The 20,365-nt window shown below is 37.9% G+C and overlaps 1 protein-coding gene across 5 annotated transcripts in view; it reads right to left on the bottom strand.

Annotated features, from left to right (window-relative positions):
- Window positions 1–12,755, bottom strand: part of mtmr10 (myotubularin related protein 10) — a 34,456-nt gene extending 21,701 nt beyond the window's left edge. For all 5 annotated transcript variants that reach the window (XM_061882115.1, XM_061882139.1, XM_061882132.1 and 2 more), the window contains exons 1-2: window positions 12,229–12,755; window positions 7,571–7,631 (exon numbers count right to left, since the gene is read on the bottom strand). In XM_061882115.1, coding sequence (XP_061738099.1) covers window positions 7,571–7,631; window positions 12,229–12,285 — 118 coding nt within the window. In that variant the 5' untranslated portion in view covers window positions 12,286–12,755. The remainder of the gene's footprint in view (window positions 1–7,570; window positions 7,632–12,228) is intronic.
- Window positions 12,756–20,365: the final 7,610 nt, after the last annotated feature.

The raw sequence follows: 20,365 nt of genomic DNA, 5'->3' as shown, positions 1-20,365 counted from the left end.
GCTCTGGATGCTGTGGGGCTGTCTTGGTTGACAAGACTTTGCAGCATCGCGTGGACATCGGGGGCGGTACCTCTGGATTGGCAGACCGGGGTGGGACCGGAGGGTGTGTTCCAACTATCGTGGGATCACACTCCTCAGCCTTCCCGGTAAGGTTTATTCAGGTGTACTGGAGAGGAGGCTACGTCGGATAGTCGAACCTCGGATTCAGGAGGAACAGTGTGGTTTTCGTCCTGGTCGTGGAACTGTGGACCAGCTCTATACTCTCGGCAGGGTTCTTGAGGGTGCATGGGAGTTTGCCCAACCAGTCTACATGTGCTTTGTGGACTTGGAGAAGGCATTCGACCGTGTCCCTCGGGAAGTCCTGTGGGGAGTGCTCAGAGAGTATGGGGTATCGGACTGTCTTTTTGTGGCGGTCCGTTCCCTGTACGATCAGTGCCAGAGCTTGGTTCGCATTGCCGGCAGTAAGTCGAACACATTTCCAGTGAGGGTTGGACTCCGCCAAGGCTGTCCTTTGTCACCGATTCTGTTCATAACTTTTATGGACAGAATTTCTAGGCGCAGTCAAGGCGTTGAGGGGTTCCGGTTTGGTAACCGCAGGATTAGGTCTCTGCTTTTTGCAGATGATGTGGTCCTGATGGCTTCATCTGACCGGGATCTTCAGCTCTCGCTGGATCGGTTCGCAGCCGAGTGTGAAGCGACCGGAATGAGAATCAGCACCTCCAAGTCCGAGTCCATGGTTCTCGCCCGGAAAAGGGTGGAGTGCCATCTCCGGGTTGGGGAGGAGACCCTGCCCCAAGTGGAGGAGTTCAAGTACCTAGGAGTCTTGTTCACGAGTGAGGGAAGAGTGGATCGTGAGATCGACAGGCGGATCGGTGCGGCGTCTTCAGTAATGCGGACGTTGTACCGATTCGTTGTGGTGAAGAAGGAGCTGAGCCGGAAGGCAAAGCTCTCAATTTACCGGTCGATCTACGTTCCCATCCTCACCTATGGTCATGAGCTTTGGGTCATGACCGAAAGGATAAGAGCACGGGTACAAGCGGCCGAAATGAGTTTCCTCCGCCGTGTGGCGGGTCTCTCCCTTAGAGATAGGGTGAGAAGCTCTGCCATCCGGGAGGAACTCAAAGTAAAGCCGCTGCTCCTCCACATCGAGAGGAGCCAGATGAGGTGGTTCGGGCATCTGGTCAGGATGCCACCCGAACGCCTCCCTAGGGAGGTGTTTAGGGCACAACCGGTAGGAGGCCACGGGGAAGACCCAGGACACGTTGGGAAGACTATGTCTCCCGGCTGGCCTGGGAACGCCTCGGGATCCCCCGGGAAGAGCTAGACGAAGTGGCTGGGGAGAGGGAAGTCTGGGTTTCCCTGCTTAGGCTGTTGCCCCCGCGACCCGACCTCGGATAAGCGGAAGATGATGGATGGATGATGGATGGGTTATTTATTTACCAAATTTGTAAACAATGGCTTTATCCTTTAAACATTGGGAACATTATAATAATTCTGCCCATGTTAATCCACATTAAACTGCCTCGAGTTGTTGCTATGATTAAATAAAATGAAAAAACCTTTCTTCTACATATAAAGGGTTTCAAGTCAACTCATCATGCTTAATTTATTACAGCATTTGGGAAGCCTGTAATTGACTTTTATTATGTAAATGTTATATTTTTATCAACATGTGATAGCACGGACCCTGCCATTCAAAACCAGGCTGCTACATTACTAGTGATTAATGTAACTATAGCTGAAAAAATAGTACAATAGCAATAGGAGAGACTATTTATCCCTGAACACCATGGAGTTCAATGAAATAACCGACAGACAAGGCGTTGCTGCCTCTAACACACGCACGCACACACACACAGACACACACACAGCAAAATGAGCTAATGTTACGCTAAAAGCAAATTAGCCTTCACCTCAAGCCAGAACTGCGAGCGAGCTGAGCTGCAGTTTAAGTTTCTAGAAGGTCAACGGGCTCATAGTGATGTTTGTAATAGTTGTGACTGGGAGGTGTTTTTTATAATTTGGGGAGAGTATGCTGTCCGCTGCTCCCCTGCTAAACGAATATCTGCTCGACGCTGAAGCGCTGACTCCACATGCTCTGAATACGCACTGCTGATTGGCTGTTACATCGCTCTGAATACGCACTGCTGATTGGCTTTGTATGTAACCAATCAGATGGTTGTGTGGGTGGTACAATGCTTGCTGCTGAGACAGAGGCAGAAAGCAGAGCACCTTGTGAAGAATTTTGCTTACAAACCCATTCGGTACACCCGCGTGCCGAACCGAAACCACCGTACCGAAACGGTTCAATACAGATACACGTACCGTTACACCCCTAATATATATATATATATATATATATATATATATATATATATATATATATATATATATATATATATATGTATATACACAGTGGGGCAAAAAAGTATTTAGTCAGCCACCGATTGTGCAAGTTCTCCTACTTAAAATGATGACAGAGGTCTGTAATTTTCATCATAGGTACACTTCAACTGTGAGACAGAATGTGAAAAAAAAATCCAGGAATTCACATTGTAGGAATTTTAAAGAATTTATTTATAAATTATGGTGGAAAATTAGTATTTGGTCAACCATTCAAAGCTCTCACTGATGGAAGTAGGTTTTGGCTCAAAATCTCACGATTCTTGGCCCCATTCATTCTTTCCTTAACACAGATCAGTCGTCCTGTCCCCTTAGCAGAAAAACAGCCCCAAAGCATGATGTTTCCACCCCCATGCTTCACAGTAGGTATGGTATTTTTGGGATGCAACTCAGTATTCTTCTTCCTCCAAACACGACGAGTTGAGTTTATACCAAAAAGTTCTATTTTGGTTTCATCTGACCACATGATATTCTCCCAATCCTGTGCTGTATCATCCATGTATCCATTTTGGTATAAACTCAACTCGTCGTGTTTGGAGGAAGAAGAATACTGAGTTGCATCCCAAGAACACCACAACTACTGTGAAGCTTGGGGGTGGAAACATCATGCTTTGGGGCTGTTTTTCTGCTAAGGGGACAGAACGATTGATCCGTGTTAAGGAAAGAATGAATGGGGCCATGTATCGTGAGATTTTGAGCCAAAACCTCCTTGCATCAGTGAGAGCTTTGAATGGTTGGCCAAATACTCATTTTCCACCAAAATCTACAAATAAATTCTTTAGAATTCCTAAAATGTGAATTCTTTGATTTTTTTTTCACATTCTGTCTCTCACAGTTGAAGTGTACCTATGATAAAAATTACAGACCTCTGTCATCATTTTAAGTGGGAGAACATGCACAATCGGTGGCTAAATAAATACTTTTTTGCCCCACTGTGTGTGTGCATAATATATATATATATATATATATATATATATATATATATATATATATATAATTTGAAAAATGGCTGCCATATGCTTTGACTTATCCATATGCAGCCCTAGGTAAAAATAATAATAAAATAAAAGGTTTGGGCACCCCTGCCCTACTTAGGTTTCTTGTATAAACTTGTGTTTCTAATGGTACCTCATTATTGTGCAAAACTGAGTTATTCAAATAATACAGAATACATAATGAAAAACCTGAATGTTTTTTTATACTGCTTTTGTTATTTTAATGTAGTGCTGTCATTATTATTATTTTACTTGTATTTTATTTGTTATTTATATCTGCTGTTTTAAATTGTATTTAAAGTTGAGTTTTGGTGGTGCAATAAATACTCTTATTTTCAAATCAACAAATAAATGGGTTATTATTTGTTATTTCAATATCAATTAAAATTATCTTGATTATTATTTTTGCCATAATACTCCAACCAACCTGAGCATTGTTGTACAGTTTTTGTGTACAAAAAAACCTAAAGGCATTTTTAACCCAGGGTTTTAAGATTCAGAGGACATACTTATACTACAACAACAGAGGCTGAAATCCGTTCACCGAATTGTCATATTTCTGATCTGTCAAAGTGAATTTGAATGTCTGCTGAACCATTGTCAAATGACAGACACAATGGTCTACTACCGTCCACTTTTACTATCACTTCAACTTTCTGGGTAACATGCCGTCAGCATTTCTGTAACGAAAGTTAAAAAGAGGAAGCTTTTTTGGAATGGTCAGACAGCTGTGGTATAGATTCTGTATAAAAATTTACGGGTACTTTTCTTTGCCACTGCCTTTGAATGTGACCACACGATTAATTACATTTCTTATTCAAGATATTTGCGTGACCACTGAAATTTATCTACGCCTTTAAAGTAGATTACTTCAAATAGGACAACTGTTTATCATTACTGCAAATAGCACGCCACCTAGCTTTATAGCAAATGGTGCGTTTAGTCACTTACCATGAGGATCCCAAGTCATCTGGTAATATCTAAACCAGAATTTAACTGACAAACTATCTCTCCTGCTGCTCAAGTTAATGAAACAGTTGCATACACGTATACAAATTGAGGTATATTTTTCAAATTAGCTAGCACAATAATTGAAATTCATTCTTATGTCAGCGCTTCACAGCAGTTACTGCTTGCTGCAAAAGTTGACGCAGAACAACTCTACTCCAAAGGACAAGTTGCACAGATCAATACCAGAAAGAAATCCTTTTCAACTGCAGCATGTAAACACCTCATTAGGATGTGCTGATTGAGAATGTCACAAAAAGATGTCCATAATATAGCTTACTTAGATTTATTTCCAAGATTTAGTCCTGACAAGCACATAAGTTGATCTAAATATCAGCTACACCTCTTTGTACCGTTCAAATCTCTTTACAAATATTCACACAATGACTCACAAAAAGAATCTGTCAATAACTTTAATTATTTAAAAATGCACAATGTATATTTGTAGCTAACTATCTGTAAAATTGTTAATTGGGAAAAAAAAAGAAGATTGCACTGCCTAAAGTGCAGAAAGTAAACAAAATATCCCCTTGTGATCTTGTAAGTTTAGCCTCTTACAAAGTTATAAAATGTCCAGAATTTTCTTTGTAGGTTTAGGGATGCAGCTATTGAATTTTTTATTCATCAATGAGTTTGTTTGATTAATTGACTAATTAAATAAAACACACATTATAGCCTTAATGCGTATTTTACAGAAAAAACACTTGAAATCAACAATTTTTATGCTTGCCATAACCTTCATTTTTTTTTTTAAATAAATGCACATCATCAACGATTTTCACATATGTGTATTAAAGCCGGGGTACCTGAGTTATATTCTATAATTAAAACAAATCATATAAGCATCATACAGTATAATGTAACAGTAATCATTTCTGAAAAAAAATTGCATGTGCCACTGTCTGTGTCATATAATTAAGTATAAATAATATAATTTATTATTTTAAATAAAACCCCAGAAGACAAACTCATTTGTTTTTCTGACGGTCAACCCCTTTGCATCTAATCACAGGATTTAGAGAAAGGGGGGTGAGCAGAGCCTCATTGGCTGATGCGATATATAGTGAAGTACGTGCACGGTGCAAACTTGTTTTCAGTAAATCTTGGCTGTCTGACACCCACCTGAAAAGATCGCAATACCTGCGCTTGCTGTTACGGTACATGCTGCTAAAAAAAAAGAGGAAATGGGAGGAAGAAAACAGACGCTGTATGTCTAACAAAAACAAAAAAGCCAAAACTCTAATAAATATTGGTCTGGCGTATTTAAGATGGAGGGCATTGCGGACTAGTCTTGGACTAACTTCGGACGCGCAAGTGACTTTTGTAATTCTAGACAGGTCCCATTTTCCTTTATTTTGTGTGTTGCCTTCTGCGTGGCAACGTGTGTTACCGATAGTCACACAATTGCTATTCCGTGTATTGTAAACAGTGACATAGTTTGTGGTTATTGCATTTAGATTTTTGCTCAATCTTTCTATAGTATATGGCAATATTACATCTCAGCAGCATAAATGAGTATTTCATAAATAGATTTAAAAAAAAACACGTACAGTCGTGGTCAAAAGTTTACATACACTTGTGAAGAACATAATGTCATGGCTGTCTTAAGTTTCCAATAATTTCTACAACTGACTTTTTTCGTGATAAGAGTGATTGGAGGACATACTTGTTTGTCACAAAAAACATTCATGAAGTTTGGTTCTTTTATAAATTTATTATGGGTCTACTGAAAAGGTGACCAAATCTGTTGGGTCAAAAGTATACATTGACTTGAAAAAGTCAGGAAAGTCACTTGGAGCCATTTCAAAGCAGTTTAATGTCCCAAGAGCAACTGTGCACACAATTGTTCGCAAGTATAAAGTGCATGGCACAGTTTTGTCACTGCCAAGATCAGGAAGAAAACGCAAGCTATCACCTGCTGCTGAGAGAAAATTGGTCAGGATGATCAAGAGTCAACCAAGAACCACCAAAAATGATTTGGAAGCTGCTGGAACACAGGTGTCAGTGTCCACAGTCGAACATGTTTTGCATCGCCATGGACTGAGAGGCTACCATGCAAGAAGGAAGCCCTTTCTCCAGAAGCGACACCTTAAGCCTAATCTTAGGTTTGCTGCCGATCACATAGAGAAAGGTAAGACCTTCTGGAGGAAAGTTCTGTGGTCAAATGAAACAAAAATTGAGCTGTTTGGCCACAATACCCAGCAATATGTTTGGGGGAGAAAAGGTGAGGCCTTTAATCCCAGGAACACCAAGCCTACCGTCAAGCATGGTGGTGGTCGTATTATGTTCTGGGCCTGTTTTGCTGCCAATGAAACTGGTGCTTTACAGAGAGTAAATTGGACAATGAAAAATGAGGATTACCTCCAAATTCTTCAAGACAACCTAAAAAGCTTGTGGATGGCTACCACCTTATTGCAGTGAAACTTGCAAAGGGACATGTAACCAAATACTAACATTGCTGTATGTATACTTTTGACCCAGCAGATTTGGTCACATTTTCAGTAGACCCATATTAAATTTAAAAAAAAGAACCAAACTTCATGAATGTTTTTTGTGAACTCGAGCGCGATTTTGTGCAATTCCCTAAAGGAGGAAAATGGGATGGACTGTCAGCATGGTGCGCAGAGTGTGGGGCGGGACTTATAGTTTGAATTCTGCTTGGTGATATTCAATTAGCCCATCATTATTAGAATACAACAAATCTCAAAGATCAAGGCACCCACACATCACCGCTCTTATGTGCACTGTATTGCTGTATTTGTTATACATTTGTTGTATTTGTAATACATTTTTATTAGTTACACTCATTAAATAATCAATCCAGATAACAGAATATAAATTGAAGTGTTCTAATCGAATATTGGATGCAATCGATTATTATTAATTATTTGCATTTGATTAAGGGAACTACTCATGGAATAGTTTTGTAAAAATAAAACTAATTATTCCACAGATTAAAATATTATACCGCATTACTGGTATTATTTGTTTTTAATTGGTGATAGACCCTACTTGCTTTAAAATTACACCTGAGGCCATAGTCTTTTCCTTTGAATTTTTTATTTTAAATAACTACTTTTCAATATAATTAAATTGGATGAAACGGATATTGTAAGACATGAAAAAATAGAGCCAGATATCAGTGGTTTAATGAACACATTTACCTGGAAGTAGTTTGGGCTCCAACTTTTTTATTGGTGGGTCGATGGTTTTCTTCACTTCACCCTTAATAGAAAAAATAGATGTGACAGTTAATGAATGATAGCAAGAATGCGTCATTAGAAAGCAGGACTGGAGAGTTACCAGCTTGCACAGTAACCCAAATAAAGAAGTGGCTTTAAAAAGTGTACCATGGTCCAAAAACTCACCATGTGACTGCTTAAACATTTACAAAGTAAAAGCCTTTTTAATTTTTGTCAAGTTTTCAGCTGGCTTAGCAAGATATACAATGACAAAGCATAGTTTCCCATACCTGTATATGCCTTTAACTGTTGGCCAAAAGTTAACAAAAAAGTATTTTAAAAAAAACCCAAAAAAACCCCAAAAAAAACTTTTTTTTTTAAAGATTTTGTGATATAGTAAGTAACACTTCAACTTTCAAGTGGTATATATGCTTCTATCTCTTGCAATCACATTTGATTAAGGGAACTACTCATCGAATAGTTTTTTAAAAATAAAACTAATTATTCTACAGATGAAAACATTATACCGCACTACTGGCATTGGTCACGATGGGCAACATTAATACTATTTACACAGATTTATTTTTAAATATATGCATTTTTTTATTAAATATAATAGATATCGCCTTGGCCACGAAAGGGATAAGCGGTAGAAATGGATGGATGGATATATGCATTGTTATGACTTCATATAGACACCGCACCAGCCACGCCCCCACCTCTACATGTATATTGCTAATCTGTGGAAACACTGTAAAGTAGTAAAATGTAACAATATATTTATAATGACCCATGAACAATCTCCTCTAAACATTACTCCCTGTCATCTACCTGCATTCAAACAGAAATGGGACTATGTCAGATTCAGAATGATGATTACAAAGCCAAATGACCTGTTGTGGGAATATTTCAGCTTCAAATAGGATGAGCAATATGAGCCCATCAACACGAACGAACGAGCGAGAATGCCGTGACCACTTACAGAGTTCTGTGTCATGTGATGTCCTGTCTTGTAATTGTCCTGTATTATTATGTTTTTTACAATGTACTGCTTTTATATTTCCTGTATTTTATATTATTACTTCGAACAGTTTTATATCTTAATTTGTTTTTATCCTGCGTCTTTGAGTACTCTGAAAAGTGCTATACCAAATCAAATGTATTATTATTATTATTATTATAATAATAAATAAGAGATATCAAAACTCGATTTTCAAATGCATTTTAAGATATTCAAAATGTATTTAAGTTACATTTTTACTTACAGAGATGAGAGTCCATTTAATTTTGTGTTTATTTATTGGTAAACAATTCTACAGTAATGAATTTTTTTTGTTTTATATTTTCTTAAATGGTTACTTGCATTATTATTATATATTATGATTGAATTACATTATAATCACTGTATAGTTTATCAATTATTTCTTCAGTTTCTTTGTTTAAGAGCACGGTGTAGACCAGTAAATCTGAAACTGGAGGTACACGGACCCAATCTAGTGATATACCAAAGAATAATTTATTTTAACTTAATATTAAATATTAAAACACAGTGTTCCATCCATCTTCTTCCGCTTGTTCGAGGTCGGGTCGCGGGGGCAGCAGCCTAAGCAGGAAAGGCCAGACTTCGCTCTGATCCCTTCTGATCTTGTCCTTGCGGTGTGAATGAATGATGGGTTGCCACTTCTCTGTGAGCGCTTTGAGTATCTAATAAGAGAAAAAGCGCGATATAAATCTAATCCATTATTATTATTATCATTATTATTATTATTATAACCCAAAGCTCATGACCATAAGTGAGGATGGGAACGTAGACCGACCAGTAAATTGAGAGCTTTGCCTTCCAGCTTAGCTCCTTCTTCACCACAACGAATCGAAACAGCGTCCGCATTACTGAAGACGCCGCACCGATCTGCCTGTCGATCTCACGATTCACTCTTCCCTCTCTCGTAAACAAGACTCCGAGGTACTTGAACTCCTCCACTTGGGGCAAGATCTCCTCCCCAACCCGGTGATGGCACTCCATCCTTTTCTGGGAAAGAACCATGTACTCGACTTGGAAGTGCTGATTCCCATCCCAGTCGCTTCACACTCTGCTGCAAACCGATCCAGTGAGAACTGAAGATCTTGGCCAGATGAAGCCATCAGGACCACATCATCTGCAAAAAGCAGAGACCTAATCCTGTAGCCACCAAACCAGATACCCTCAACGCCCTGACTGCGTCTAGAAATTCTGTCCATAAAAGTTATGAACAGAATCGGTGACAAAGGGCAGCCTTGGCGGAGTCCAACCCTCACTGGAAACGGGTCCAACTTACTGCCAGCAATGCGGACCAAGCTCTGACACTGCTCATACAGGGAGCAGACAGCCACAATCAGACCCCATACTCTCTGAGCATTTCCCACAGGACTTCACGTGGTACACGGTCGAATGCCTTCTCCAAGTCCACAAAGCACATGTAGACTGGTTGGGCAAACTCCCATGCACCCTCAAGGACCCTGCTGAGACTATAGAGCTGGTCCACAGTTCCACGAACAGGACCAAAACCACACTGTTCCTCCTGAAGCCGAGGTTCGGCTATCCGGCGTAGCCTCCCCTCCAGTACTCCTGAATAGACCTTAACAGGAAGGCTGAGGAGTGTGATCCCACGATAGTTGGAACACACCCTCCGGTTCCCCTTCTTAAAGAGAGGAACCACCACTCCCGTCTGCCAAAACACAGTGTTACTGGTCAAATAGTGTCATGTTACAGTGGCCAAAAATAGTAAATATACTTCTTAAATAAAACATCAGCCTTGTTTTTTTATTCAGGCCCAATAAGCTACTGTGTTTTAATGTTGATTATTATGGTGGTCCTTGGAGAGCCAAGTGTTTTTTTAGGTGGCATTTTGCAAAAAAATGTTTGAGAACCACTGATGTAGACAAGAGCTCCAAGTCTGTCTGCATAAAGCCAAATTATTGCAAACTGTTCTAATGTGTGGCACCTTGGGAAAAGAATATATTGATTGACAGTCTAAAAGTAACATATCTTCCTTCACTCTTTATTTTTGCAGTTTAACGCATTTTTATTTATAAAATATAAAAAAATCGCAAATCGAGACACAATCACAATTTTGGAGAGATACATTTTCAATTAAGTTTTTCCTCAAAATTGTGCAGCCCTAGTAAATATACTTTCATGCAGTTTCGTTCATTATATCAGTATTTTTCAACCACTGTGCCACGGCACACTAGTGTGTCGTGAAATACAGTCTGGTGTGCCGTGAGAGACAATGTAATTTCACCTAACTGGGTTAAAACATTTTTTGCAAACCAGTCATTTTAATCCGCAAATAATGTGCCGTTGTTGCGTTTCAAGAGCTCGGCAGAGTAACCGTGTAATACTCTTCCATATCAGTAGGTGGCATCAGGTAACTAATTGCTTTGTAGATGTCAGGAACATGGTTTTTCATGATCACAATATGCAACCGACAGTGGGAGACAGCATGCAAGTAAAAAGGTATCTAACGCTTAAACCAAAAATACACAAAAGGCGAGTGCCGCTAAGAAAAGGCATTAAAGCTTAGGGATGGTTATGCAAAACATAACTAAAACTGAACTGGCTGCAAAGTAAACAAAGTCAGAATGCTGGACGACAGCAAAGACCTACAGCATGTGGAGCAGACAGCGTCCACAAAGTACATCCGTACATGACAATCAACAATGTCCCCACAAAAAAGGATAGCATCCGCACAACTTAAATAGTCTTGATTGCAAAGCAGGTGTGGGGGGGTTGGGGGGGAGATAGCGTTCAAGGAAGACAAAACTGCTACAGCAGGGGTAGGGAACCTATGGCTCTATATCCAGATGTGGCTCTTTTGATGACTGCACCTGGCTCTCAGATAAATCTTAGCTGACATTGCTTAACACGGTAAGTAATGAATAATTCGGCTGGTAATCACAATGTAAAAATAACGTTCAAAATATAAAACATTCTCATGCATTTTAATCCATCCATCTGGTTTCTACCGCACCTGTTCAAGAAGTCGCATTAACGGTATGAATGATTTTATTTATTGTTGGTTAACTTCAGAATAACAATGTTATTAAAAAGAAGAAGAGACCTATTATACTCTAAATGTTGGTCTTACTAAAAAATGCATGCATTTAATTGTATTCAGTGTTAAAAAATATATTATATGGCTCTCACGGAAATACTTTTTAAAATATTTGGTTGTATGGCTCTCTCAGCCAAAAAGGTTCCCGAGCCCTGTGCTACAGGAAAATACCAACAAAACAGGAAAAGCCGCCAAATTAGGAGTGCAAGACAAGAACTAAAACACTACACACAGGAAAACACCAAACAATTCAAAATATGTTAGGCGTGATGTGACAGTTCGTGACAGAACACCTACTTTGAGATAAGAGCTATTGTGATCCATGGTTGGTTATGGTTTAAAGTCATATCCAAAACTTGTGAGAACAACTTTTTATTGTCAATATCGGCTGCAATTTGTTTTATGTTTTCTATTGGTGGTGTGCCTCTGGATTTTTTTCAATGAAAAAAATGTGGCTTGGCTCATGATCACTTCCAAAATTTGTCAGATTATGCCATGCAGTGTACAATGGAACACATAAGAGTATTATCTAAAGCATGAACGTACCTGCAAAGGCGGAAGATAACACTTGAAGGTTGGTTTTATGGGTTTTACAGAAAACATGGTTTATGTCCGCCCTGCCGCTCAGCTTCCTAGATGCCTGGGCGTTGAGAAAAGCGCTTGTTCCCTTCGCTGCCAGTGGAAAAACAGCTCGAACTGAGCCTTCAAAAAGTCAAAGTCCGCCTGAAGGTTGACCCAAAAGCATCTTTAAATAGAAGAATAATCATGCAGATATCTTGGTAGAACTAAAGTGTTCCTCCATGCTAGCTGCTTTGGAAAAAGTTGACCCAAGTTAACGTCGGTGTTAGCTGGTCGCGCTAGTTAGCGTCAAGTGCGGAGTAAAGTTTGTAAATACTGTTACCGCTCAACTTTTAGTCCGCTACGACAGTACAGAGGCGTCTGTTAGGCGTCTACATTTTATTGGCCACCTGTTACTAAAGTACCAACCGCCAATGGCTTCCTCAGCCAAACGCAGGAGCAGATGCCGTAAACTGCTTAACGGCCATGTTTGGACGGCAGCAACGTCCCGCCCTACTTCCGGGATTGTGTGCGATAAATAAATACAAATACATGTATGTATCAACAACTCTAACATTCTAACAGATACAAAATACTTTTTAATTTCCGAAAATAATTAAGTTTGTAACATAAAATCAAATGCTGTCATCATAAACATTGAAGAGGACTACAACTCCCATGAACAGTTCAGAAGGCAGTCTTTTTTTAACAATAACTTTATTTGTACTTGTTGTGGCAACATTTTTTGACACACGTAGTCATGGAGCATATTGCATATGTATTTTTGAAATATTTATTTAAATCTACTTTTCATCCACACTTCATTAGGTAAGCCAGCAAGAGGCAGAGATTTTCATCTTGAGAAAAATGAAACGAATTAATTACCAAATTAAGTTAAAGTAAACGTACCAATGATTGTCACACACACACTAGGTGTGGTGAAATTATCCTCTGCATTTGACCCATCACCCTTGATCACCAACTGGGAGGTGAGAGGAGCAGTGGGCAGCAGTGGTTGCCGCGCCCGCGAATCATTTTGGTGATTTAACCCCCAATTCCAACCCTTGATGTAACTTCAGATATGTTCAATACCAAATACCAAAACATATACAACGGAAATTCACTTTTCAGGATGGTATGTAGGCCCCACAAACATTGAACCAAATATTGAAATGCAACATAAAAACTAAGAAACTACAACATTCACAACAATCAATAAAGACAGAGGTGGGAAGAGTACTAACTTATTGTACTCAAGTAAATTTATATAATACTTAAATACAAGTAAAGTACAGGTCAGTTACTTAAACACAAGAAAAATACCTGTTTGACTATGTACTGTAAGTAAAAGTTCCAAAGTAGTGTTAAGAATTACACGAGGTAAATATCTGAAACCAAATAATGCAACACCTTTAGGACTTGCATAAATAAAATAAACACAATGAAGCCGGGGACAGCGTGGCGCAGTGGGAGAGTGGCCGTGCGCAACCCGAGGGTCACTGGTTCAAATCCCACCTAGAACCAACCTCGTCACGTCCGTTGTGTCCTGAGCAAGACACTTCACCCTTGCTCCTGATGGGTGCTGGTTGGCGCCTTGCATGGCAGCTCCCTCCATCAGTGTGGGAATGTGTGTGTGAATGGGTAAATGTGGAAGTAGTGTCAAAGCACTTTGAGTACCTTGAAGGTAGAAAAGCGCTATACAAGTACAACCCATTTATTTATTTTAGCCCAGTGCACTAAAGACAACCCACTTACCTATTAAAAAAAGCAAAAAGCAAAACAATTGAAGAAACCAAGAAAACGTGCACATACAATAGTCAAGAAACACATATGGGAACAAACATGCAAAGAGTATAGATATTTGAATGATATTTTTTGTCATTACAGTCACAATTGGATGACTGGCTAAATTTGTTCTGCTTCCTTAATATGACCACTAGGTGGCGACAAAACACTGCAGTCTGACATTCCGTATAAATACAGTACTTCTCATTTACAAGTCATTATGCCACCGTTATTACAGTATTTTATTGTCAATATGAAACACACTGATTGTTCTTGATTTTGCATGTAGCATTAAACATTATTTTTTTTGGATTTTTGACATATACAGTCCAGAAATACAATCAAACATTTTAAATGTTCTCCCCCCCCCTCAAACAAGTAACCCACATAAATTATACATAAAATGAAATAAAAATAATAAACTAGGAAAACATATGCATCAGACAAATAAGTACAGGCAAATATTGACATTAAGCCGCACAGACACCTGCACAATTTTCACCAGTTTGAGAAAATACAGGACATCTTTAATCTGGCTGGTGTGGCAAGGAGGCGCTGTTGTCTTCTAATTTAACACAACGAGTCTACCTAGCCAACATTTATCATTTAAAGTTAAAATAACCTTTCTGGATTTGCTCAGTGTATATGACTGAGGTGTTACCCCAAATAATCCACTTAGAAGATGTGGCTTGAATTTTTCGCCAATTACCAAAGACAAAGTATTAGAAATTCCATCCCAATAAGTGCACAGGGATGGGGCAAAGCCAAAACATATGTAATAAGTTAGTTGGAGACAGTTGACACTGAGGACATAATACCCATATTCGGTCATAAATCTTAGTCAGGTGGACCTTGGTATAACTGCAGTCAAGCCAGCCGCACTTGAATCTGAAATGCGCCTATACGTTAGACATCACGGTAATTGAGCTAATAAATTCATATAAAATATGTAAAGCATTGAAATAGAAATATAAGAGGTGTATCTCAACCAACTCATATAGGACTATCATCCTGTACTGTTTGGGGTCAATAAGTCACATGACCTGGAAGCTATTGAGCTAAAAAGAAATAAAAAAAAGTAATAAATTCATATAAAATATGTAAAGCAATTAAAATTTAAATATAAGAGGTGTATCTCAACCAACCTATATAGGACTACCATCCTGCACTATTTGGGGTCAATAGGTCACATGACCTGGAAGCTATTGAGCAAAACCGCTAATATTTACAGGAATAAATTCATATAAAATGTGTAAAACAATGAAATTGAAATATAAGAGATGTATCTCAACCAACCCATATAGGATTATTATCCTGCAATGTTTGGGGTCAATAGGTCACATGACCTGGAAGCTATTGAGCTAAAAAGCTCATATTTACAGGAATTAATTCATATAAAATAGGTAAAGCAATGAAATTGAAATATAAGAGATGTATCTCCAATAACCCTTATAGGACTATTATCCTGCATTGTTTGGGGTCAATAGGTCACATGACCTGGAAGCTATAGAGCAAAAACGCTAATATTTACAGGAATTAATTCATATAAAATATGTAAAGCATGAAAATTGAAATGTAAGAGGTGTATCTCAACCAACCGATATAGGACTACCATCCTGCACTATTTGGGGTCAAAAAGTCACATGACCTGGAAGCTATTGAGCAAAAACGCTAATATTTACAGGAATAAATTCATATAAAATATGTAAAGCATGGAAATTGAAATGCAAGAGATGTATCTCAACCAAATCATATAGGACTACCATTCTGCACTATTTGTGGTCAATAGGTCACACGACCTGGAAGCTATGGAGCAAAAACGCTAATATTTACAGGAATAAATTCATATAAAATATGTGAAGCATTGAAATAGAAGTATAGGAGGTGTATCTCCAATAGCTCTTATAGGACTAGTATCCGTCAATGTTTGGGGTCAATAGGTCACAAGACCTGGAAGCTATTAAGCAAAAACGCTAATATTTACAGGAATAAATTCATATAAAATGTGTAAAGCAATGAAATTGAAATATAAGAAGTGTATCTCCAATAGCCCTTATAGGACTCTTATCCTGCAATGTTTGGGGTTAATAGGTCACATGACCTGGAAGCTATTGAGCAAAAACGCTAATATTTACAGGAATAAATTCATATAAAATATGTAAAGCATGGAAATTGAAATGTAAGAGGTGTATCTCTACTAGCCTATATAAGACTATCATCCTGCACTGTTTGGGGTCAATAGGTCACATGACCTGGAAGCTGTTGAGCAAAAACTCTAATATTTACAGGAATAAATTCATATAAAATATGTAAAGCATGGAAATTGAAATGTAAGAGGTGTATCTCCACTAACCCATATTTGACTATCATCCTGCACTGTTTGGGGTCAATAGGTCACATGACCTGGAAGCTATTGAGCAAAAACGCTAATATTTACTAGAATACATTCATATAAAATATGTAAAGCATAGAAATTGAAATAAAAGAGGTGTATCTATACTAACCCATATAGGACTATCATCATGCACTGTTTGGGGTCAATAGGTCACATGACCTGGAAGCTATTGAGCAAAAACGCTAATATATACAGGAATAAATTCATATAAAATATGGAAAGCATGGAAATTGAAATGTAAGAGATGTATCTCAACCAAATCATATAGGACTACCATCCTGCACTATTTGGGGTCAATAGGTCACATAATCTGAAAGCTATTGAGCAAAAACGCTAATATTTACAGGAATACATTCATATAAAATATGTAAAGCATGGAAATTGAAATGTAAGAGGTGTATCTCAACCAACCCATATAGGACTACCATCCTGCACTGTTTGGGGTTAATAGGTCACATGACCTGGAAGCTATTGAGCTAAAAAGCTCATATTTACAGGAATAAATTCATATAAAATGTGTAAAACAATGAAATTGAAATATAAGAGATGTATCTCAACCAACCCATATAGGATTATTATCCTGCAATGTTTGGGGTCAATAGGTCACATGACCTGGAAGCTATTGAGCTAAAAAGCTCATATTTACAGGAATTAATTCATATAAAATAGGTAAAGCAATGAAATTGAAATATAAGAGATGTATCTCCAATAGCCCTTATAGGACTATTATCCTGCATTGTTTGGGGTCAATAGGTCACATGACCTGGAAGCTATAGAGCAAAAACGCTAATATTTACAGGAATTAATTCATATAAAATATGTAAAGCATGAAAATTGAAATGTAAGAGGTGTATCTCAACCAACCGATATAGGACTACCATCCTGCACTATTTGGGGTCAAAAAGTCACATGACCTGGAAGCTATTGAGCAAAAACGCTAATATTTACAGGAATAAATTCATATAAAATATGTAAAGCATGGAAATTGAAATGCAAGAGATGTATCTCAACCAAATCATATAGGACTACCATTCTGCACTATTTGTGGTCAATAGGTCACACGACCTGGAAGCTATGGAGCAAAAACGCTAATATTTACAGGAATAAATTCATATAAAATATGTGAAGCATTGAAATAGAAGTATAGGAGGTGTATCTCCAATAGCTCTTATAGGACTAGTATCCGTCAATGTTTGGGGTCAATAGGTCACATGACCTGGAAGCTATTAAGCAAAAACGCTAATATTTACAGGAATAAATTCATATAAAATGTGTAAAGCAATGAAATTGAAATATAAGAAGTGTATCTCCAATAGCCCTTATAGGACTCTTATCCTGCAATGTTTGGGGTTAATAGGTCACATGACCTGGAAGCTATTGAGCAAAAACGCTAATATTTACAGGAATAAATTCATATAAAATATGTAAAGCATGGAAATTGAAATGTAAGAGGTGTATCTCTACTAGCCTATATAAGACTATCATCCTGCACTGTTTGGGGTCAATAGGTCACATGACCTGGAAGCTGTTGAGCAAAAACTCTAATATTTACAGGAATAAATTCATATAAAATATGTAAAGCATGGAAATTGAAATGTAAGAGGTGTATCTCCACTAACCCATATAGGACTATCATCCTGCACTGTTTGGGGTCAATAGGTCACATGACCTGGAAGCTATTGAGCAAAAACGCTAATATTTACTAGAATACATTCATATAAAATATGTAAAGCATAGAAATTGAAATAAAAGAGGTGTATCTATACTAACCCATATAGGACTATCATCATGCACTGTTTGGGGTCAATAGGTCACATGACCTGGAAGCTATTGAGCAAAAACGCTAATATATACAGGAATAAATTCATATAAAATATGGAAATCATGGAAATTGAAATGTAAGAGATGTATCTCAACCAAATCATATAGGACTACCATCCTGCACTATTTGGGGTCAATAGGTCACATAATCTGAAAGCTATTGAGCAAAAACGCTAATATTTACAGGAATACATTCATATAAAATATGTAAAGCATGGAAATTGAAATGTAAGAGGTGTATCTCAACCAACCCATATAGGACTACCATCCTGCACTGTTTGGGGTTAATAGGTCACATGACCTGGAAGCTATTGAGCTAAAAAGCTCATATTTACAGGAATTAATTCATATAAAATATGTAAAGCAATGAAATTGAAATATAAGAGGTGTATCTCCAATAGCCCTTAGAGGACTATTATCCTGCAATTTTTGGGGTCAAAAGGTCACATGAACTGGAAGCTATTGAGCTAAAAAGCTCATATTTACAGGAATTAATTCATATAAAATATTAATATTTTATATGAATTTATTGAATTTATTCCTGTAAATGTGACCTCTTGACCCCTAACATTGCAGGATAATAATCCTATATGGGTTGGTTGAGATACACCTCTTACATTTCAATTTCCATGCTTTACATATTTTATATGAATTTATTCCTGTAAATATTAGCGTTTTTGCTCAATAGCTTCCAGGTCATGTGACCTATTGACCCCAAACATTGCAGGATAATAGTCCTATAAGGGCTTTTGGAGATACACTTCTTATATTTCTATTTCAATGCTTTACATATTTTATATGAATTTATTCCTGTAAATATTAGCGTTTTTGCTCCATAGCTTCCAGGTCATTCATAAATCTTTAATGTTGTGGATTCCGGGACTTGACCATTTTTAAAAAGGCACTTTTGCCTTCAGAGGGAGGAATTAGCAGTAATGGGTGCAAGACTAGAAATAGAAAACCAAAAAAATGCTTGAATTGAACCCAAATTCTGAATGAGATTTTTACAATGTTACAGTGGTATACACTGGAACAAAGAGGAAAGTTGTGGAAGTACATTCATTTTAACAGAGTTGACACGAGCCACTGTCATAAATTAAATAAGGACCAGCAATCAAAATCTCTCTGGATTCTGAAAAACAGTGGAACAAAGTGTGTACAAGTGTGTGTGTAACCAGGATAATCAGGTATGTGAAACTTTGCAAGGCAATTTTAAAGGGGAAATTGTGCAAAGGATACTTCTTTGCAACAATTTCATTTAAAAACGTAAAAAGTATAGCTCTATTTCGGCCCCCTGTCGTTTATCGCTGTTGATTGGTTCCGGACTTGATAAGTGAATTTTCACAGAGTGGAAATTTTTATTTATAAATTGAATATTTTCATAGTTAGAGCATAAAAAAAAACTGTCTATGATCTTCTGGATACCGTTTTTTTAAACATTGTTATAGCCCTTTATACACAAATTAAAACACAAATAGTCACGTTTACACTCGTTTTACCCAATATAGTAGCCATAATGATAGAAAATATGACGTACTGGCTAATCTACTGTAATGTGCATAAGATACTGTCCAGTAAAATAGACTCAGATGCTGTTCTTAAACACTCTCACTCAAAATACTCTGGTTGGGGCCTAAGGCAAGACTCAGCAGTGGCTTACTTGTACCAACTGTTTTTAGCTGTTAATCATTCATACCTTCAATTTGGTAATTGGAGTTTAATATGTTGTTTGTCTATCTGTTTTGGCCCTGCGATAAAGTGGCGACTTGTCCAGGGTGTACACCGCTTTCCGCCCGAGTGCAACTTGATAGGCTTCAGCCAATTTTGCCTCCAATTATTCATATGTGTGAGCAAACGCCAAAACTCCTTGAGCATTCAGTGGCGCACATGTGAGCGACGGCAGACGTGCACACTGTTATGCGCTTATCTTTTTATTAGATTTTGTGTGCGGCCTAGATTTGCCGTGTGCAGACGCGTGAGGAGTGTGCTATTGCACAGGCGCGTACCTTAGAGGGAACGTTGGCTGCAGCCACCTCCGCAACCCGAAGAGGGTAGAAAATGGATGAATAGTTGTGTTAACGTAAATAAATGTATACAGGTACATTTTATAATATCCTGCTGTGA

The sequence above is a fragment of the Nerophis ophidion genome, linkage group LG02, assembly GCF_033978795.1.
Source record: "Nerophis ophidion isolate RoL-2023_Sa linkage group LG02, RoL_Noph_v1.0, whole genome shotgun sequence".
NCBI lineage: Eukaryota > Metazoa > Chordata > Actinopteri > Syngnathiformes > Syngnathidae > Nerophis > Nerophis ophidion.
Note: the sequence above shows the minus strand (reverse complement) of the source record. Positions and strands in the feature narration are given on the sequence as shown.